The 20,935-nt window shown below is 42.5% G+C and overlaps 2 protein-coding genes across 3 annotated transcripts; one reads left to right on the top strand and one right to left on the bottom strand.

The window, feature by feature from the left end:
• Positions 1-5,459: 5,459 nt before the first annotated feature.
• On the top strand, positions 5,460-12,367 carry echdc2 (enoyl CoA hydratase domain containing 2). The gene is made up of 11 exons (XM_069694788.1): positions 5,460-5,781; positions 6,737-6,804; positions 7,621-7,708; positions 7,790-7,876; positions 7,985-8,077; positions 9,777-9,833; positions 9,937-9,999; positions 10,099-10,223; positions 11,254-11,304; positions 11,380-11,427; positions 11,988-12,367. The coding sequence occupies exons 1-11, from the start codon at positions 5,553-5,555 to the stop codon at positions 12,063-12,065; spliced, it is 987 nt and encodes a 328-aa protein (XP_069550889.1). The 5' UTR covers positions 5,460-5,552; the 3' UTR covers positions 12,066-12,367.
• On the bottom strand, positions 12,364-20,931 carry zyg11 (zyg-11 family member, cell cycle regulator). Of its 2 annotated transcripts, none has more exons than XM_069694780.1 (17): positions 20,464-20,931; positions 20,175-20,340; positions 19,631-19,842; positions 19,230-19,547; positions 18,963-19,076; positions 18,743-18,859; positions 18,521-18,661; positions 17,350-17,526; positions 16,226-16,290; positions 15,937-16,036; positions 15,801-15,854; positions 15,547-15,708; positions 15,307-15,354; positions 15,004-15,201; positions 14,862-14,914; positions 14,203-14,300; positions 12,364-14,079 (listed from the first exon to the last, which is right to left on the bottom strand). In XM_069694780.1, the coding sequence occupies exons 1-17, from the start codon at positions 20,485-20,487 to the stop codon at positions 13,886-13,888; spliced, it is 2,241 nt and encodes a 746-aa protein (XP_069550881.1). In that variant the 5' UTR covers positions 20,488-20,931; the 3' UTR covers positions 12,364-13,885. The 2 variants fall into 2 exon arrangements, with proteins under 2 accessions (XP_069550881.1, XP_069550882.1); XM_069694781.1 differs by having other exon boundaries at positions 15,801-15,851.
• Positions 20,932-20,935: the final 4 nt, after the last annotated feature.

The raw sequence follows: 20,935 nt of genomic DNA, 5'->3' as shown, positions 1-20,935 counted from the left end.
TTGTTTTCAATAAAAGATGTACAGTATTTCATGCCCCCTTGGGGTTACAGAGAGCTCATTAGTCACGCAGAGGTAATTTGTTTTTGAGTAGCACGTTCATTACATCCTAATGAACCACCTTCAGCTTGTTTTTCTAACTTCAACATATTGGTTAAGTTTTTCGGCTTTCTGGTTGAGCGTTGAGAATATCAATACCACTCTTATGTTTTATTTTATTTTTTCTCAAGTTGCAAGAAGGTTTTGGAACAGTGTTTTTTCTTTTTTCTTTTTGTGTATTGCACTGGCTTTTTTCAGTGATTTATAAATTTGCACATCATAAAGATAAAAACGTGTCTTCAGGGTAAATATGAATGCACAGCTGCTAGCCAGTTATCTTAGATCAGGGTAAAGGCCAGCACCTCTACAGCTCACAAATTAACATGTAAGGCTATATCTTATTCATTAAAAAACAACAACCAAAAAAACTAAGAATAATAACAACAAATTGCCAATTTAAAGGTTGTTATATATTTCCTGGATTTTGGTTCCAGTCTTTGTGCTGAGCTAAGCTACCTGGGTGCTTTTTCCAGCTACATATTTAGTGTATTGTTTGAGAGTTGTATTGATCTTCCTGCTCCACAAGAAAGCAAATGTATTTCCCAATATGTCAAACTACTCTGTAAGGTTTAAATCTAAATAACTCTAGGAAAACAAGATTAATGAGGTTCATTGCCTCGAAAGAAAATGCTACTCAAAGACAAATGACCTCTGCGTGACCCCTGCAGGAAGTGGCCTTGAAATCGAATGCAACAATCTGCAATAAAGTGAATCAGAGTTTTTTCAAAAAAAATGCTAAAATATTCCTTTAAAGTAGAGATTTAAAACCTCGGGTCAGGACCGCATTAAGTGGCTAAAGGAGGATGATTGATGAAAGGGTTGTTATATGATTACCCAGATAGGAAAAAAAATCTGCCTCACAAACATGAGGTTTACTCTTCGGACTTTCCTTTATTTTGGGGTTTTTGTTGGGAAATATTTCTGCCTCTTAAAAATCATTCATGTTAACCATTTTGGAAAGGTAAAATCAATCTTCAACTGGATTTGTCACGGCTCACTGACCAGCAGCCTGCGGCCGCAGCACACCAGCAGACGCAGCTCCATATTAAGGGTTCACATCGATAACAAGCTGTAAAGTATCACAGTTCTGACATCCTTTCATTTCAGAACGGTTGTGATCAGGCACGGCTATCAATCGTCAGTCTGATATATCATTATTGAAGTAAAGCTCCACTGAGTGCAGAGCAGCCTGGAGAAAAATGAGCCCATTTGATCAGTGTCGGTTTCTGTGGGCCTGTCTGTTCCCTCTGTCACGGGTTTGCTGTCTAAAGGCCTCCGCTGGATCGTGTTCGCAGATAACTGCCTTGGTAAAGCCCGGCGATCAGAATCATTAATGTAACTTTCCTCCCTGACGGCTCCAAACGGTGTCAGCTTCCAGAGGAGCTTGTATGCATGCACGTGTATTTATGTGTGTGTGTGTGTGTGTGTGTGTGTGTGTGTGTGTGTGTGTGTGTGTGTGTGTGTGTGTGTGTGTGTGTGTGTGTGTGTGTGTGTGTGTGTGTGTGTGTGTGTGTGAGAAATGAAAGAACATTGTGTGTCCAGGGTACATTCGACTTTAGTCATATATGTGTGCCACATGTGGTGTTGTGTCATGCTTGTTGTCTGCATGGATGTTGCCTACCTTGGTGACAGTGTGTGTAGTTTGCGTGGGCTTGTTGGAGCAGTGAAACATCTTTATTTTTTAATAAGGGTGTGTTCAGTGTCAGCTGTCAACCGTCTGATCCCCAAGCTGAGGGGAGGGCCACCTTTGCCATTATAGGTGTCACTCCTCGATGCATCACACCCATTCACTTCACATCTATTAGCGGTTCTGTGAAGCTGGACTAAATAATGACAAGTCAAACTTTTTCCTCGCAGTGAAGGCTGAGCTCCTCATAACTCCTTTCTCCTCGTGGCTCAGTATGGTCGTAATTCTTCCCACATCGAGCTGCTGTAAGTCTGAGGCTCTTTTTTTCAGCACATAACCAACTCCATGGTTCTAACGTAAGAACAAAAAGTATGATCATCTATCAGTCATCTTCGCTGCCTCTGAACTGGGTGTTTGATTTGTAAATGTGTCCTCAGGGGATAAAGAAGATTAAACCTGAAGATACAGAGCATGTGAGATTCCATTGTATTTTCAGTCTATAATGGCTTAGTATAGCTATAAAGAGGATTTATCTTGAAATAGTCAAATTCAGGATCATTTTTTTTTGTCTTTGTTGTTGTGCTGTGAATCCAGCATTTACTTGAGACATAATCCCATACTACATGAACATATATTAAAGGATAAGGCTGGTGATATATTTCTATTTTTGTCAACAAATCCAGTGAAAAGAACAAAACCAACTGTGGTATTTCTCGATCAACCTCTTAATACTCTCGACTTCCTCTGTGATCACATGGATAACACATGTTTACCACATGTTGCAGCGTATGATAACATGCGGATAATAAGTGGAAAAGTTTTCACATGGTAATGTACATGGACTTCACACGCATGGAAATATTCCAAAACCACATTTCCGATGGCAAGATACATAATTCACGCGTGCAAAATCACGAGTCATGTGATCACGAGTTTTTGCACAGGAAATTCATGTAGATTTTCAGTTCAAGGCTGGAGATTTTCTGTTTGCCAATGCCTTGATGATTACTCATTTTTTACTTTCTTTCTGCACTGTCACTTTTACTGTTGAAGTTTCCTTTTTTATTTCTACTTAACTTTTTTATATCTATCTGCTGGTGTTAGATGTTGTCTGGATGCCTTTTATGCCTTATGTAAATTTAAATTGCCTTGTTGCTGAAGTGTGCTCTGCAAATAAACGTCCCTTGCTTTTGAATGGATTTCTTGACAATAAGAGAGAGATACGATAATATCACCAGTTATTTTTCACGACTGATCTGTAACATAAATAACACTGAGTCACTTTTTGATGGGGCTGGGACGTTTAAGACTGTTGGATCTGCTGTATCAGCAAAGCATATTAATCCACTGCACCCTGCTTCTACGGAATTTAGTGGTGTTGGTGTGATCACATCACAGCCGCCCCCTGATTCAACCCCTTCACACACACTCACAAAAGCACACACACACAAATCAGCATCCCCTCAAACATCACTGACTTCCTTTGTCCGTCACTGCTCCTATACCATTACACCCATTTATACACACACAAATATGTGAGGACAAACATGGCAGTGTTGCACTGCTGTTGTCTTCTTTGATCGTTTTGTAAGTAAATTAGCGCCTTGCATGTTTTAATTGAAGCCCGTTGGGTTTCTTTGTGATTGCCTATTTGAAAAAAATGCAAAAGCCGATGAATGTAGCCTCAGCTTATGAAAGGGATTTATGTGTGTTAGTATTACAGTGTATTGTCAGACACAATGGTCAAACACATTGTGCGCGCCTTGAGCAGATCACTGCGCTGTCTCACTCCTGACAGACTTCTCCAGTAACACAACGCCACTCACCCTCTCTGACTCACTCCCGGCCTCGTACCCTGCCCCAACTCAGCCTGGGGCTTTGATGAGGCTGACTCCTGCTTACATCAGCTCCTGCCTCTGATGGGAGCACAGGAGGTAGAGAGGAGAAGACACATGTTTGGACATGGATGGTGTGGAAAGCTTGTGTCTTTTTGGACAGAAGTCTGTCACTGACACTGGGTACAAAAGCAAAGATCCATAGTGAAATGACAAGAAGGGAGCAGAAGAGCAACAGAGTTCATAATGGTACAATCAGTCCTCTGACACGAGACTGACCCCTGCAGGATCGGAGGGGAAATGCTCGGTGGTCGGTATCAGGTAAAGAGTGAGGCGTCCAGGATATTTGTTGATTGAGGATGGTGTTAATCTGCCCAGTTAAAAACTGAAAATGAGGCTACATGCAGGGCTTGCGGGAAGGTGGACGGAGGGGGGAGACATCCATCAAACACATTGAAGGACAAAACAACTCTCTTCTCCTATGTCCCTTTTTGACGAGAATAATCTCGGCCTGTGTTGTGTGATGTGTGTCCAACCTGTGCATCTTGTCCTGGAACAGAGTGTCCGCGTCAGTCAGAGTCCATCAGGCTGTCAGTCAGCCGCCCTCACGCTGACACTGCGAGAGTCATCTTCCATCAGTTTTCCATCACATGAGAAGAGGAATGCAAAGCAGCCAGACATCAAATCTCAACAACCTGCTCTCCTCCGAATCCGTCAGGTAACATTTCACTGCGCTGCAACAGATCCTACCGACTAATGCTGGTCTGTCTCCCTCTCTCTTTACCTCTCAAATGATGCCTTATCAGGCGGAACATGTATATTTAACACATCACACTTTGTATCTCCTTTTCTTCCCTTCTTCATTTCTTTCAATCTGTCTCTGTTCAACAAGTTTTTAATGTGCATCTGCGCAATTATGGGTATAGTTTCAGTTTACGCATTTCATCCCGCCCGGCCTCCTGACCCGATAACCTGCAGCACACACAGCCCCCTACACTCTGCACCTATGATAAATTTACATCTCAATTACAAATTAATATGATTCTTTGTCCAGAGCCAGTGGCATACATGTCAATTAGGAGGCTTAAACAAAGCCAGACAGCAAAGAAATGAACACTGACAAAATACTGGAGCTGATTGTAAATAATCTGATTCATAAAAATGTAACCCGGAGAGCTAAAATACCTTTTGAATATTTCTTAACTGGTCAATTTATACTATGCTACACTTGGATCTCTCACACACACACACACACACACACACACACACACACACACACACACACACACACACACACACACACACACACACACACACACACACACACACACACAGATCTGGCTCTGCCATCTCAATCTGTTGTGCCATGAGAGCCACTGTCTTACTGCATAATTGCATAACTTGTAAAGACCTGCTCAATAATGTATGGTCAGACTAGACACAAGCAGCTTGACGGAAAACCTTACCTCAGCAAGCCGCTTTGTCCAGCCAAACACTGCACACTCCAGGGACAGGGCTGGAGGACAGTGTGTGTACTTTATCTCAGGTTGAGGGAGCCTCCATTTTAGGGACAAAAAAAGGCCATTACACAAATCAATACATTTTAAAGTGAAGAATTGGATTAAGCTTGGGTAAAGCCATGTTTTGGTAAAGGTTGTGGATGTTTGTGTAAGGGAGAAATGGAGAAGAATTAGGTACTAAAATGAAACTTTCACAATCACAAAATTTTCACTTTGAGTCTTGTTGAGAGAAATGAATACCACAACGAAACAAAGTAAATTCCACATTTGAGACTGCAATGATGAAATAACATCGAGTATCATTATAAGTCCATGGGTACAACTGGTCTTTGCTTTGCCACGGTTGCTTCCACAGTGAGGTCATTCCAAGTCCCTCCTCTCACAGGAAAACACCAGCAGCGAACTTCCTGCTGCTTCACTGCAACTTTACAATCGTCCTGCATCTGTAGGCTTGACGGCAAAATCAAGACACACATGACAACCATCCTTCGCAGACTAGCAGGGCCGAGCTGCTCGTCGTGGCGGCGCCGCGCTATGCTACCGCGGGAAACTTCTAGTCTGATCCACCGGGACGGCGCGCGAGTGCTGGCCGGGGATAGCTGCCCTCTGACGGGATCCAGTCGCGCACACAGCCGCCGGCAGCACACGGAGGCGGCAGATACCGTAGAGGTGGATCTGAGGCGGTTAGAGGGAGCAGACGATGGTACGGACTCACTTCCGCGTAAATCAACATGGTTTCAATTCACTCTGACAGACACGCGGTTAACAAACACATCAGTTTGACACCCACCTTTCAGCCACACATGTGAAACTACACATTCAAACATCTGTCTGTGCTTTTACTCGCTGAGGAAGTAGAGGCTGTGTTCCCACAGGTGGTGGTATTTCTAGAATAACATTAAAATAGGCTGTTGTGTTGAAGGGACAGGTGAAATCCTCTGGGGAAATCATGCAAGTTAATATTGGGATGTACAAATTAGTCGCTGTATAAGATTCATACCAAAAACCATTTTACAAAATGTAATGTTAAACAATGTATTTATAAAAAACGAGTAAAACGTGTTTTTAAACTGTTTCCCTTCACGGTTCTTCTTAGCTGAACAACAATATCAGGAGGGAAAAAAATATATATTCTGACTACCGGAATCTTGCCTAACAAACAAATAAACATTCAAAGTATTCTCATAATTATCACTTATGAAGTCATCTAGCTAACAGTTATTTCTATAATGGCTTTATATGGCCTACCTTTTCTTTTATTGAATAACTGTGAAACCTGTCGTCATTTCCCATGAAGGTCAAATGTTTTCCAAGACCCATGGGTAAATAATCAGGATATAAGAAGCAAATTCTGATAGTTGAAAAGAGGATTTTGTTGTTGTTATTTTGCTTTAAATGTTACTTAAATGATAAATTGATTATCAGAATGTTTGGCCTTTATTTTTCTGTCATTTTGTTAATTGAATTTTCTACCAACTGATATATTTATATCAACAGGATTTCATATTTACATATGTTATGTACATTTATTATGTTATATTTATCTATATTTCTTTATCTGTATCTGTTACTGACTTGACTGGAGAAAGTCATTGAATAGTTGGAAATCAAAAAGTAGTTGATGACTTCTCTTTCTGATGTTGCTTTCTTTTTCTCAGGGATAGTTGAGGTGCTGATGTGCCGGCACAAAGCGAGAAACGCTCTTGGCCATGTGTTTTTGTCACAGGTGAGCAGACCTCTCTACACCACACATACACCGAAACACACATTTCACCGGCTGAGACACGGCGTGTGCGTGCGTGTACGCGCGCGCGCGTGTGTGTGTGTGTGTGTGTGTGTGTGTGTGTGTGTGATCCAAGTGTAGTATAATATAAATTGACCAGTTAAGAAATATTACAAAGGTATTTTAGCTCTCCGGGTTACATTTTTATGAATCAGATTATTTACAATCAGCTCCAGTATTTTGTCAGTGTTCATTTCTTTGCTGTCTGGCTTTGTTTAGGCCTCCTAATTGACATGTATGCCACTGGCTCTGGACAAAGAATCATATTAATTTGTAATTGAGATGTAAATTTATCATAGGTGCAGAGTGTAGGTGGCTGTGTGTGCTGCAGGTTATCGAGTCAGGAGGCTGGCCAGGATGAAATGCATAAACTGAAACTATACCCATAATTGCACAGATGCACATTAAACACTTTTACATTACATTTCATTTAGCTGACGCTTTTATCCAAAGCGACTTACAATAAGTGCATTTCAACCATGAGGGTACAAAACCCAGAACAACAAGAATAAAGAAAATACAATTTCTTCAAGAAAGCCAAACTACAAAGTGCTATCAGTAAGTGCCATTTTAAGCGCTACTAAAGTTCTACTGTTCTAGGTGAAGTCGGAAGAGATGTGGTTTTACACTTGTTAAACAGAGACAGATTGAAAGAAATGAAGAAGGGAAGAAAAGGAGATACAAAGTGAGACGTGTTAAATATATATGTTCTGCCTGATAAGGCATCATTTGAGAGCGTGCGCGCGTGCGTGTGTGCAGATGAGGGGGCTGGTGTCCATGCTGTCCAATGACTCAGCGGTGCGCGTGATTGTCCTCAGGAGTTCAGTGCCGGGAGTTTTCTGTGCAGGTGAGTGGTTTCTGAAACTTGCATTCGTGATCAAAGTGTGTGGTAATGATGTGTGACTGTGTATGTTACGGTGTTACGTAGGTGCTGACCTGAAAGAGAGAGCTTTAATGAACAACAGTGAGTCTGATCTGTTTGTTCACGGCCTGAGGTCCCTCATGACTCAAATAGGTAAGAAAGAGAATTGATAGATGGTTGAATGATTAGTCATGTTTGTGTCACACTGAATGTGTGCATTAAGCTGTGAACTTCCCTCTCTTTCTTTGAACGCCTTGGCAGCATCGTTGCCCCCGCCGACCATAGCAGCGATGGATGGCGCTGCCCTGGGAGGCGGGCTGGAGCTAGCCTTGGCCTGTGACCTTCGCACTGCTGGTGAGTGACCTCTGAACCCTCACTTATAAACCCTGAGCTGGATGAGTCTGCATCACGTTTGAGTAGCAACTTCTCTCTTCCTTCAGGTGATGTTAATGAGGTTGGAAAGGGGGTTGTCATGTTCTCTTCACAGTTGTCATCAATCCAGTCATATCAGATCAGTGGTTGAGCTTAAACAGGGTGGTGGAGGATAGTAGCTTCCACTTAGGGCCATTTCTCCAGACTGGAAAACTCCCTCATTGCATTTGTGTAGATGAGAGAGGTTAGGGTTAGTACTTAGTAAAGGGAGCACAATAAATATTCGGAGGGGTCACAAGATGATTAACAAGCTGATTAACAAGTCTGGAAAGAAGAAGAAAACATTTCTGCTACACAAAATTGTGTTGAATTTTTTTTTTTTTTTTTAACTTATTTTTAATCAAATAAGGTTTTTTCTTGTGAGATACTGGAGAGTTGAACACCCTCAGGACCCTAAACAATTCAAATGAAACAATCTGAAAAGGGATAGTTACTCTGCTTTAAATTTCTCACAGTCTTACCAGTGTGACTAGTGATGTGGGGTCATTGTGAGTAGGTATAATGCACGGAGCAGGAGGAAGCTATAACCTTCATGAGGAAGTATTCTTAGTTATGTTTCTTGATCAACAGCCACACCTTAGTTTCAATCAATTTTGTGACCACTGGCATCTGCACTTTTGCGATTTCATCGTGGAGTTGAGCAGAGAGCGCACATGCTTTTGGGGAACAGAAAGAAGTCGAGCAGGGGTGTTGGGGAGCTACAATCGTGGTAAAGCAGACCTTTAAAATGCTCCAGGAAGCCTACGGCAGTGACGCCATGAGCCTGGAGAGGTGTTTTAAATGGCATTGAGGATGCACCGTGAATTTATCCCACAGGGTTACACTGTCAACACCGAGTTCTACTGTGACGTTTTGAGGCATTTGAAAGCAAATATTCGGTGTAAACCACCTGAACTGTGGCGCGATGGCACTTTGGTTTTCCAACATGACAATGTGCCTGCTCCCATTGAAACTGCGTGAGGGTCTCGCCTGCCCTCAACAGGAGCAATTTCAGAACTTTTTGATTGCCCTTCGTAAATTGATGCACTTGACATATAAGTATATATACTTTACATTTGATTGAATGGTGCAGCTTTCAAAAGTCTTTGCATATCATCACATCGTTCATCTTCCATGAGGAACTGGAACAAGCTGATACAGAGTATGTTGTATATACATGATCACCGTCGGTGTGGAATAAGATGATTTAAACAATCTTAAAGGAAAAAATAAATAGGAAACTGGACGTTAAGAACTTTTGAACATTGTTAAATCAGTGTAAATATGCTTTACAAATACAGCGGTCAAGCTAAAAACAAGTCTTTTGTTGTGCCTGAGAAGTTGAAGTCTTAAAGGTGTGTTTTTCACCTATAGCATCAATGTTCTGTTGATGAGCATGAGAACTAATTATAGCTTTTGAGGCCAGACACATTCGTCCAGCTGTTCACGTAGACGGAGCCAGATGTGATTGGTTGCATTAGGGGGGGCAGCTCAGTGATTGGTCGAGCACAGACCAGCTAGGTGAGCAGGTGTTTGAGTCTGCTGCTCTGACAGAGGCATCAGTCAGACTTTACGCCCTCCCCAGCTTAATGGCACTCAGCAGCGCAGACCTTCAACTGTCCTCTGTTCGTGTGTGTTTCAGCACATTCAGCACAGATGGGTCTGATTGAGACGACACGGGGGCTGCTCCCGGGGGCAGGTAAGACGAACAGAGGTCACAGAAAATGATCCTGTACTTGTACAGAGCGTCTAACAGCCACAGCAGCTGTGAGAAGTTGACCTTGAAGTGGTTTGTCCTGCAGGGGGCAGTCAGCGGATGCCGCGGACGGTCGGCATGACTCTGGCCAAGGAGCTCATCTTCACAGGTAGTATTACAGAAATGCTAACATTGCGTTGCTGTAGGCTTATGGTGCTTATTGTTGAGCAAGGGGTTTGTATCTCTCTCTCTCTCTCTCTGTTATCAGGTAGATGTGTGGGAGGGCAGACAGCTCTGGAGATGGGGCTTGTAAACAGAGCCGTAGAACAGAACCAGACAGGAGACGCTGCCTACAGAGAGGCACTCAGCCTGGCCAGAGAGATACTGCCCCAGGTCGGAACACAAACACACTTTTTTTGTTTTTTTTTAAAATTCTGTTACAGCTCAGATACTGATGCGTCTCCTCCTCCAGGCAGTGATCTGCTCCTGCTGTTCCGAACAACCCATTTCTTCTGCTTCTTGTCCTTACCTCTCTTCTTTTAGCTTTTCTCCCGTCCTGGTGTTTTCTTCCCACCTTCCCCTCTCTCCCTCTCCATCCTCTCTTCCCTTCTCTCCAGGCCTCTGTCGTTCCATATTTCTTTCACTCCAGTTCAGATGCCCGCAGTCGGCTGGGCCAGAGCGGCAGTCAAGTGGAGAAATTGACCACAAATAGCATCACACACACACACACACACACACACACACACACACACACACACACACACACACACACACACACACACACACACACACACACACACACACACACACACACACACACACACACACACACACACACACACACACTGAATGAATGTGAGGTGTAGGAAATAATTGGCTGTATGAGCTCTTAGATCTCTTAGCTTCTTTGAAACCTGGAAGGGTTATAAGCCATGGGTAGTAGTCTGTGCTAATATATGCAGTTCCTCCAGTTAAATATATGGATTATTTAAAAGGATTCCCCCCGAATATTGAATATCATAAAACTGGAGGATTTTTAAAGAGATGTAAAAAAAAAAAAGGTCAAATTCTGAGCCATACAGGTCGCAACATCCTCCCTTTTAGTACGGGTCAAGCTCCAATTTTCTATGGAGCAGTTTCCTCAGTTTGTAATATAGACTTCCTGTTATAAATGTATCCAGCTGTAGCCGATATAACCCTGATTACATCATTATGACATCATCAGGGTTATTGCCAAGAGTTGCTGAAGTTCCTCTAGAGGCACAGAATATATTATTCAGCTGTCATAGCTTTTCGTCTTTAAATGTGTTGCCAGTTCATCTTGTCTAGGTTTTGGTTGTATTTTATTTAACTTTCACAGTGATGGCTGTAAGTCAGAATTAATACCATCAACATCTAAATCTCTTTCATTTCTCCTGCTCAGGCTCCTATTGCTGTGCGGATGGCAAAAGAGGCGATGAACAGAGGCATTGAGGTACACAGCGGATCACAGATCATCATTGATTTTTCAAATGTCTTTACATCGGTGACTGTGATCTGTCTCTTCCAGGTTGACATTGATTTGGCCATGTCAATAGAGAGGATGTGTTATGCCCGGGTAAGTCTTATCTAATGTGGGTCTGAATTTTCTTTTAAACTAAATGAACAAATTTTAAGGAAAGTGACTTTATTTTACAATATATCTTCAAAGGCCATTTATTCAAACTGATTTTTTTCTGAGCCTGAAATTTTCACATGTACGTATGCCAAACCTTTTAATCTCATCTATATTCTAAAGGTTATTACCAAGGTGTTCACTCATATATTATATATTCGTAACAGAAATAATGTATTTATTCAATGGCTTTTGACAGTATATTTTGATTTATGGAGTGGTAAATAGAGATATCTAAAATCCCCTCTGTAAAAACCTTTGACTCTAATATATCAACAAAAAAATTCAAATGTTTTGAACCAAGCTTTATCCAATATTTAGAGTACTGTTTTGGCCATTTATGCACATTAATGCATATTTATTAGACAATGCCTTATTGGCATGTTCTAATGTTAAATTTCATAAAACTTGTCATATAAAAATGAATTGTCTTAATATAAGTACCCAACATGGGAAGCCTTAATGGTGATATCCATTAGTTAGTTTTTTTTTACCCCATTCAGGTCATCCCCACACAGGACCGTCAGGAAGGTATGGCAGCCTTCATCGAGAAGAGACCTCCGCGGTACACAGGGGAATAAGCTTTCGACTTGTTGGATTTCAGTCACACTGACATGCCCACACAGATGCATGCTGCCCCTCTGTAATCTCATCTCTGATCAACAATTAAAACCCATCGATTGTCTATGTGCATCCCAGCCAGCAGCCAGTGTCAATACATTAGTTAAGGTCAGCATGGGGGCTCAGTGGTGGCTGTCTGTATTGTGACAGTCGGGATGATTTTCATTGATGCAAGACCATAATACGACTTTAAAGATTTTACTATGAGGTGTTTATACTTTTCATATGGCTGAATAAAAAGACAACAACGGTTTCATCTCCACTTTATGGCAATGTACATTCTTTATTTCCAAACTTGAAAAGGTGACTCCGAGCAGCAACATGACACAGTCACAGCAGACAGACAGTATCTTGACTTTTTGCATCTTCCATTTTGAACTAAATTCTTGTAAAAAGTCAAACTGGCCTTTTATCCAGGGTGAAGTTATCTGGGGCAACAGAAAAGACCAAATACAAGTTCTGACTTCTGTAGCTCTTTGTCCTTGTTGAAACTGATGATCAGTAATTCAGTAACACACTAATTAAAAAGCTCACCATCAACAAATGATGTACTGAAAACAATAAGGCCAGAGTTCATTGAGCAGATGAGGTGATGTCTTTTTTTTGCTTAGAGTTGTTTGAGTATATTATATTCATGTCAACACATATCTATTTGTCTATGCAAGTCTGCCAACATGTCACTGGTGTTCCTGCTCAAGCCCTGATCTTCTTTTTGTGTTGTCCCTGTTGTATCGGGTTTGACAGCAGTTTAAGTGACGCTGGGCCTGATTACAAAGAAACTGATGACGGGGGCCTTAATAGGAGCTGAAGAAGGAGAATGTGGCTTCTCTGTACAGCAGAAGTGGTGACATGCCATCTTGTAGGACACTCACATCTCATAGCCAGTAATATTTGAACACAGAGAAATATCTTTAAATATTTTAAAACATTAGTAGTGACAATGTGTAAACATGATTTCTTCACTGCTTACTTCTGCTTTGTTCTTATTCATAATTATTTATCAGATAAACTGAAAAAAAGAAAGAAAAAAAACCCACAATGGAACATACAATAGAATACTTTCCACATAACCAATTCATCCAGTTGTGAACGATTACCATTTCTCATCGTCTTTTATATACACATCACATACACGCTTTAAGATGAAGCTACTTGTACAGACGTACATACACATGCTCACATCGAAGTGCTGGTTCTGTCTTTAAGACACTCGGATGCATTGGGAAGTATAGCCAACATACCGATATATACACGAGTTTCTCAAAGAGAAAACAGGTGTGACTCAATACAAATGTACATCTATCATGACTACGCTGATCGCATCATTCCCATTTGTGTCCAAAGTACATGCACACCTAGTCAGACATAACTGACTTCGATACTCCCAACTTATGTAAATTCTACTCTTGAGTTTTCTGCATTGCTGGTTCTGCCACTAATTCAACTGTTTTAGGGCTGTCAAATGTTTAGAAGTAAAAATGCTTTGGAGATTCCCAATGAGAATGAACTTCTCTATGATTCAGGTTTTCATCTGTAACGTCTTGAACAACTGAACCCACTGAGCACACCCTTGGCAAAGTGTACTGTCACATCAAATCAAAGGCATTAGCTGATAAAAAAAAAAAAAAAAAAAAAACGAAACGAAGAGGAAAGCAACAGTAGTATTGCGGACCCGGAGGCGTGGGGTTTTCAGTGAACAGAGCACCACGATAAACAAACAAGCAGGCATTCCTAAAATGAACAGCACAAGCACTCAGACAAGCCTTTTAGCTCTGCGAGGTTACTGCGGCAGCGGCGGGCGGCGGCCCGTGTTTGTGTGTGCCGGCTGGCCGGTGCGAGCTCTGTGGTGCTGCAGGCTCTCCAGGATGCTCTCAGCCAGCAGCTTGACGTCTCGGTGGGTCTGTGGGTGTGTGTCAACGTGCTCCAGCTGCTGCAGGCCACCCTCCTCCAACAACATGCTGCAGTAGCGAGAAGCTGCAGACAAGACAATATCAGATCGATAAACAGTTTGGGTCGGTGAGCGACTGAGGCGACAGTGAAAAATGGGCAAAGTGACAAGACTGGAATAGCGTTTGGTTTTATGTGTGCATGTCTCACCGTTCTTGCTGCAGACATGCTGCATGGCCCAGGCTGCCCACAGCTGGACGCCAGGCGTGTGAAAGCACTCCAGCAGGGGAAAGAAGGGGTTAAATGACCTAAAGAATGAGAGACAATCACAATATATTTACTATGTTTGTACTCATGATTTGAAGCTTTGACTCAGCCTTCTAAGGAGGTATATTCTGACCCAAAGTGTAGAGCTCAATATTGTAAAGACATTTAAAGAACATTTGACAGGCTTTTTTCTAAAGGTGCCCTTTGAGAACGGATCATTTCCATTAGAGACCCTCTAATCATCATTCTATGACCTGAGACACTGAAGGGTTCAATTCTGTTATTTTTCTTTATTGCCACTGTGACTAAGATGTAAGATAAAGGCTGTAAAGTAAAAAAAAAAAAGAAAAAAAAGATACAGCTAGTCTCTGTAAGCAACAATACAGTCCGGATGCACACCGACAAAGCAGATCAATATGTTTTTAGACTGATGAGTCTTTTCGATGTTTTTAATGTCCTGAATAAACAGACTGCGTGTGCAAACTTATTTCATACTAGTAATTTATCCTGCCTTCAATTTGTCATATTTCACGTGAATCGCCTGTTTTCTGCACTGTAACTGATCTCCTGCTTTATTACTATGTCGAGAAGCTGCATCTCACCTGTAGGCCACCATTTCACACTCAGGCGGGGGCCACTTCATAATGACGGCATGCTAGAGAGACACACAAACATATCACGCTCAATCCAATTGTTCAAATAACTGTGTATTTATGAGTTGGAGGGCGTTTTGCTCGTTCCTACCAGTTGCTCCAGCAGTGAGGACCGAAGATTAGAGCTGAGCGTCCATGCCTCCTCTCCTCGTGACGTCAGATGTGCAAGGATGCCTGCGGCGAAGTAGCTGACCTCCACCTCGGGGCTGTGCAGCAGAGTGCTGATGTGGTCCAGAAACCCCTGCACCATCAGCTCCCCGTGCAGCTCCCCCACCTCTGCTATGTTGTTCTACACCACGAAAAGGGAAGACAGAAGAACGATGTCTTAATTTAGTTAATTTATTCAACATTCAGTTTTTCTGGAGGGCAAAAAAAAAAGGAGCACACAACTCACCAGAAGCCCGAGAACTTTCTGCTGAATAGAAGATTCATTGGGGAAGGACTGCAGAGAGGGGCGGTGGAGGAGAGGAGGTATGGATAGAAAACAACAGTGAGTCAACTCGCCCCACAGGCATGCACACTTCTACTGAGCAACACTTGATTAAGTGTGATGATGAACTCCTATAGAAATCTGCTCGAAGCTGTTCTGTATGTCGAGCGGACTGTTTATTAACCAGTTGATCTGGCGCTGTACCTCTAGAACTTTGATGAACAGGTCCAGGCCCTGGTTCTCGATAAAATGGCGACAGGTTGTTGGTGATTCATCGGTGAGGTTCCAGAGTGCACTCAGTGTAAATTTGAGGGTGGCGTCCACCACACCCTGAGTTGCCTTCTGACGCACAATGTGGAGCAGTTGCTGCAGGACAGGGAGAGCATTTGTAAAGAAAGTTAGCCTTTTTTGGTAAATTAGGGAAGGCGGAGAGAAATCGGCTGAGACGAGAAAAGCACCTTCACTATGAACAGCTCCGCTCCCAGCTGGGCCGTCTGCTCGGTGGACAACTGCTGAACAGAAACACCAGTGTTCAAGAATAAGCCTACAGATGTATTTACAGCAAACGGGATATTAATACAACACTAAACATACCTTAGCAGCCAGTATGGAAATGATAGCCACAGCCATCCTCTGCATGTTCTGGTCTTCATGGTTGCAGAGCCACTGCATCACCAGTTTGGCAGCTTCAAACCTTACAAAGAGGAAAAGGAAGCAAAGCATTTGTATTGTAAAGCATTGGGTGTTCAATCAGTCAACTCACATTGAGGCACATTTACAGTTTCAATCTTTAGTATTTTGTAATGACTTTGTAAACATTTGATTGAACTCCATTATAACTAAATGATATTAACAATTGCATAATAACACAGCTGTTTCTCACCTGTTGAATGGAACCTCTTGTAAAATGCGATCGCTGCACAGCGACAGCAAGCAGTTCTTCTGCAGCTGTAGTAAGAGAAAGCAAAGCAGGCGTCATTGTGGAGCCTGGAAAACACGCGACTGCAGTGTCCTCACACAGCCTGTTAATGTTTGTATTTTCCTGTCTGTTCTGTGTAGTTACAGATGGGAAATGTCATAATATTAAATATTATGTCTGTGCCTGTGCAAATCAAAAATTCATTGGTGTAAGTATGAAAAGTTAAAAATCATACAATGTGTTTTTCTTCTTTAAATTACATTTTTATTGCTTATATAAATTCTTCAAATTTTCAATATCTAGTGTTGTAATTATGCATATTGCCATGTCTCTAACTATAAGTGCCACTTTCCACAGTGATTATTCCATAATGCTCCTGCCCAGTTTTGACCCCATCCCTGCTTTTGGTTCCTTGTACAGGAAAAAATCAGTGTGGGCTATTTTGAAATGTTATTACTGAATAATACATTAATACATTACTTACTGGTACTGCATTGCACTATTTGATATTTTTCTCAAAAGAAAACAAGAAAAGGGAAGCTGCTTTTTGCTTGTGGGGATTTCCTCAAATCATCAAAATGTTCAGATTTTCACAATACATACAAGTTGCAAGTTTTTTTTCCTGCGTCGAATGTTTCTCAACTAACAGAGTGCATCACAAAGGCTGCGGGCCGCTGTCAGACAAAACCACTCTCTCCCCTCCAGCTTGTTTTCCATATGATAAACTGCAGCTGTAAGTATAGTTGATTTCAGATAGGTTAGGTATATTTCTGAACACACAAGCAGGTTCTGAGTATGAATGAAGATTATTTATCATTGTGTATTTTATTCCGGGTTTTTTTCTAATTTTGTGTATGTTGAAGCACAGCATTATTTTGTGCTCAACGGAAACACAGTCTACCTATTACAAAATTCATACATATTTTAGAAATGCATTATCTGGAGCAGGGAAAACTTTGTACCGGAGACTTTTTTCTATAGTGTTCAGCGCTTTAACACCCCTTTCACTATTGATGGGAACTGGTGTCATGCCAAACTAAACATGAGTGTCCTTGTGTTAGTAAACTGTATCAGGTGTGTGCAGCTACCTGTTGGTGGTTGGGGAAAGTCCTCATGGCCTCCAGTAGAAGCTGAGTGATGGTACTCAGCAGTCGGACTGGCATTCCTGCAGCCAGGTCCTGCTTTGTCAGGTTGAACACACATGCACTGGCTGCCAGCTGGACATTCAGAGTGGCCGGATGATTCTTCATACCCAGAACGACCAGCTAGAAAAAAACAAAACAAGACAAGTGAAGTAATATTACGTGATGTGACACTGATGAGAAACTTCAAGTGTGACTTTGCTAAATTACTCTGCAAAAGCTCTTTAGGAGGAGGAGGATCTGATATATACAATGTGTGGTTGAGAAAAACATTTTGCGCATTGCTTAGAAAAAGAAAATTTGCTACGTTTTATGTGGATGTACAAATATTGTTGATGGTAAATGTGGTCGATTGAAACAATAAATTCCTTAATAAACTCTCTGTGTCTCTTGGAAGCAGTTGCAAAAACCTGCTTGATTATCCGTCACTTGACGTGCGCAGCAACGTAGTTGGCGGACGAAAGAACTACGGGCGGATTGAGGAGTCTGGTTGGTGCTCTAGATTCTGCTTTGAAGCTCTTTGTTTAAAAAGCAACTACCCACGTTTCCAACCGTGAAAATGGCTTTCCAAAACGTGAGTGCGGGGGACAGACTACAATTAACAATTGAGTGAGTATTTTTGTTACCAAACACTGTCTGGGCCAACAAATTGGTTGAGGTTCTCTCTGAGGTCTGAGTTTACAATAGCTGTAACGCTACAGTAAATGAACAGTGGTCGTAGCTTCCTGTTAAATAACCACCTTCATTTCCTTCTTTTTCTCTCTGCAAACAATATCATCTGGCTGCTTATTGTTTTATTTTGTGAATGGGTGTTACAAGGGGTGAGACTTGGAAAAGGGAACCAAAGTATTTGGGAGTTGGGCATAAGAAGCTTGTGTGCAATGCATCCTGGTGCATGTAGGCATTGCCAGCACAACTCCTTTATCACACACTGAGAAATGTTTTGCTTCAGCTGACTACATTTACCATCAACACTGAGTGGACATCTATACATAAAGTGGTGATTATTTTTCCTTAAATCAATATATAACAATACGACATTGTCCTCTTATGGATTCGCAAAAATCTGTCAATTAAAATATTTACTTAATTTCATACTATGATATTGTTAATTTACCTTTAGGATGTCAGGCCTTGGTTTCTCCATGATGTGGGTCAGGCTGAACAGATGAAACAGAGCTTCTCTCACAAATCCTTCCCTCTCAGTGTAGCGCCGCAGGGCCTCACAGATCTGTGTCTCATTAGCTTCTCCTGTTACCTGTTTGCACACAGAAGGTAGCTTAGGAAACTTGAATTTCGACGCACTTTGTTCAAGGTTTATGTATGTATCTATACCTACCTTTAGATTCCCTTCTCCAGACAGGAAGTCAGAAAAACCAGCATCTGTGGCCAGAAGTCCTATGAAGGTCATCCCTGGTCTCTCTTCCACAAATGCCTTAATGGCTACATCTGTCACCTGCAACATTAACAAATATAAGAAATTACTCGCCTTTAAAGTCTGTACGCTTTATCTGCAACTTAACTGAGAAGTTCTGACAAACATGCAAACACCAACACACCTGTTTCCTCCCCGACACATCTAGGGAAACAAGAGCGGGCAGGATCCCTGGCTGTCCAAGCAGTTGACGAGCCACGTCAGAGGTAAACTGCTTATCATCACTAATGTCCAAGTGCTGCAGAGGCACGGATTCACACACACCACAACAATCCAGACACACAAACAAGCATGGTTCGTGAAACCTCCCGAGATAGTGTAATAAACAAACAGAAACGAGTTCATGAGTAGACACACATAATGCCAAACTCAACTCCGCCCTCCCACTGACCTGCAATACATCCAGCTGGCCGATGACTCCCAGCAGCTGAGCAGTGCTCATCTCCAGCCTTTTCAGCTGGTGCAGTGTCAGTGAGCGCAGCCGCTCCTTTAGGCCCAGCAGTGGGCTCAGGTTGGTCACTGAAGTGTTGGAGAGGTCCAGGCTCTCCAGCCGAGGCAGGGAACACACGTCAGCAAGCCCAGAGTCATAGAAGTCTACATTAGCAAGAGAAAGGGAGCGCAGGCTCTGGAGGGAGCTGAAGCGATACCAGATTGGTTCCTCCAGAGAGGACATGGTGAGGCCTGTTAAGACAAGCCGCTGGAGGGACTCCTGCACGACGTTTGAGGAAATAAAAAAACCAAACAAGTTTGAATTATTCATTAGTCCTCCCCCCTAACATGCTTTCACTTTACCTGGCAGTACTTATTGGTGGCCAGTCCCTGCAGAATATCAGGAATGGTCAGGTCTGCGTTGACCCTGGCAGCATCCAGCTCCAGCAGTCTGTGAGGGCACAGGGCTTTCTGGAAGGCTTCTGCAGAGATCCGGGCTGTCCGGATGCAGGCTCGTCTCAGCCGCAAGTATTCGCAGTTCCGAAAAACACCTGCTGTGCTGTCATTCAACAGACCTGTGGTGGAACAAACTGGTGTCAAGGTTCCTCTTTAGGATGCACCCAGAACTGAACAGAGATTTGCACAATACTGCCTGTGTTCACCCTTGGCTGGAATTTGGTTTAAGAGATAATATGCCATCAGATTAAGGGTGTCAAAAGTCACACAAGAGATGAATACAACGTAAGAATGTTCGCTATTAACCGTGTGATCACGGTGAATCAATCAGGCTGGCGTTTGACAGATCCGCAGCTTATTTATCTGTGTCAAAACAAGAACTTTGCACTGTAGTAGGAACACATCACCAAGTGTGGACTGTTCAGTAGTGTGTTTTGATGTCCAGGTGTACCTTCAATGGCCATCTTGGCCAGCAGCTGGTCTGCCAGTTCCTGCGGGAAGAGCACAGCCTCCCTGAAGCAGAGGGAGCCATCGGGGCGCTTCACGCAGAAACACTCCAGGTTCTGGCTCACGTAGGTGAGACACAGGTCTGTCAGAGCCGGCGGAGATGCCTCATCCTGAAAACAGAAAGATGATGTAGATGGGAGTTTGTGGAGATGCCATTGTTCTTAGTGAGCACACGAGGTGATCACGTGAAAATAGTGTCACACAAATCACCTGAGGCCAAACCTGACACTTACCGTGTTAAGGAAACTAGAGGCCATGGTTTAAAAAAAAAAAAAAAAAAAAAAAAAAAAAAGTTTTTTTTTTTTTTTTAGCTTATGCAGACCAGAGACTGGCGTCTGTTTTCCCGCGAAGGACGGCAGCTTTGCTTGCTTGCTGTCGATTTCTTTGGGTCTCACTTCACCTGTGTGAGAGCCTCAGGTTGAGATAATCAGTCTGACAGAAAGCAGGCGGAGAGGACGACGCGCCAACGAAGATTAGCGGAGATCCAGCTAGCTGTAGCTTACTTGTTGTCGCCTCCGCGGTGGAAAAACACTTTCCTGGCAAAAATGTAGAAAACTGTCGCCTGTGGCGGAATTCATGTCGATCAATTACAGCAGCGACCGAAACTGTGGACCAAGGAACCGGGTGGGGTTACAGTTTTCACGGCGAGGAGTAAGGGTCTATTTTTGACTGGACAGACAGTAAACAAAGGTTACAGCACCGGAA

Source organism: Brachyistius frenatus, unplaced genomic scaffold (genome assembly GCF_029030835.1).
Source record: "Brachyistius frenatus isolate BFR_SWC_R1_liver_20210118 unplaced genomic scaffold, ASM2903083v1 Contig_18, whole genome shotgun sequence".
In the NCBI taxonomy this organism is placed as follows: Eukaryota; Metazoa; Chordata; class Actinopteri; family Embiotocidae; genus Brachyistius; species Brachyistius frenatus.
The sequence above is the reverse complement of the archived record's forward strand: the minus strand, read 5'-3'. Positions and strand labels throughout refer to the sequence as shown.

What these genes read in the sequence shown, in the direction of transcription:
- echdc2 (XM_069694788.1), top strand. Translation starts at nt 5,553, where the DNA reads ATGACAACCATCCTTCGCAGACTAGCAGGGCCGAGCTGCTCGTCGTGG. An exon ending in CTGTGACCTTCGCACTGCTG is followed by an intron (nt 8,078 to 9,776) that starts GTGAGTGACCTC and finishes TGTGTGTTTCAG; the next exon opens with CACATTCAGCACAGATGGGT. An exon ending in CCAGAGAGATACTGCCCCAG is followed by an intron (nt 10,224 to 11,253) that starts GTCGGAACACAA and finishes TCTCCTGCTCAG; the next exon opens with GCTCCTATTGCTGTGCGGAT.
- zyg11 (XM_069694780.1), bottom strand. Translation starts at nt 20,487, where the DNA reads ATGGCCTCTAGTTTCCTTAACACG. An exon ending in GCCAGCTGGATGTATTGCAG is followed by an intron (nt 19,077 to 19,229) that starts GTCAGTGGGAGG and finishes GTGCCTCTGCAG; the next exon opens with CACTTGGACATTAGTGATGA. An exon ending in TGTGAAATGGTGGCCTACAG is followed by an intron (nt 14,301 to 14,861) that starts GTGAGATGCAGC and finishes CTCATTCTTTAG; the next exon opens with GTCATTTAACCCCTTCTTTC.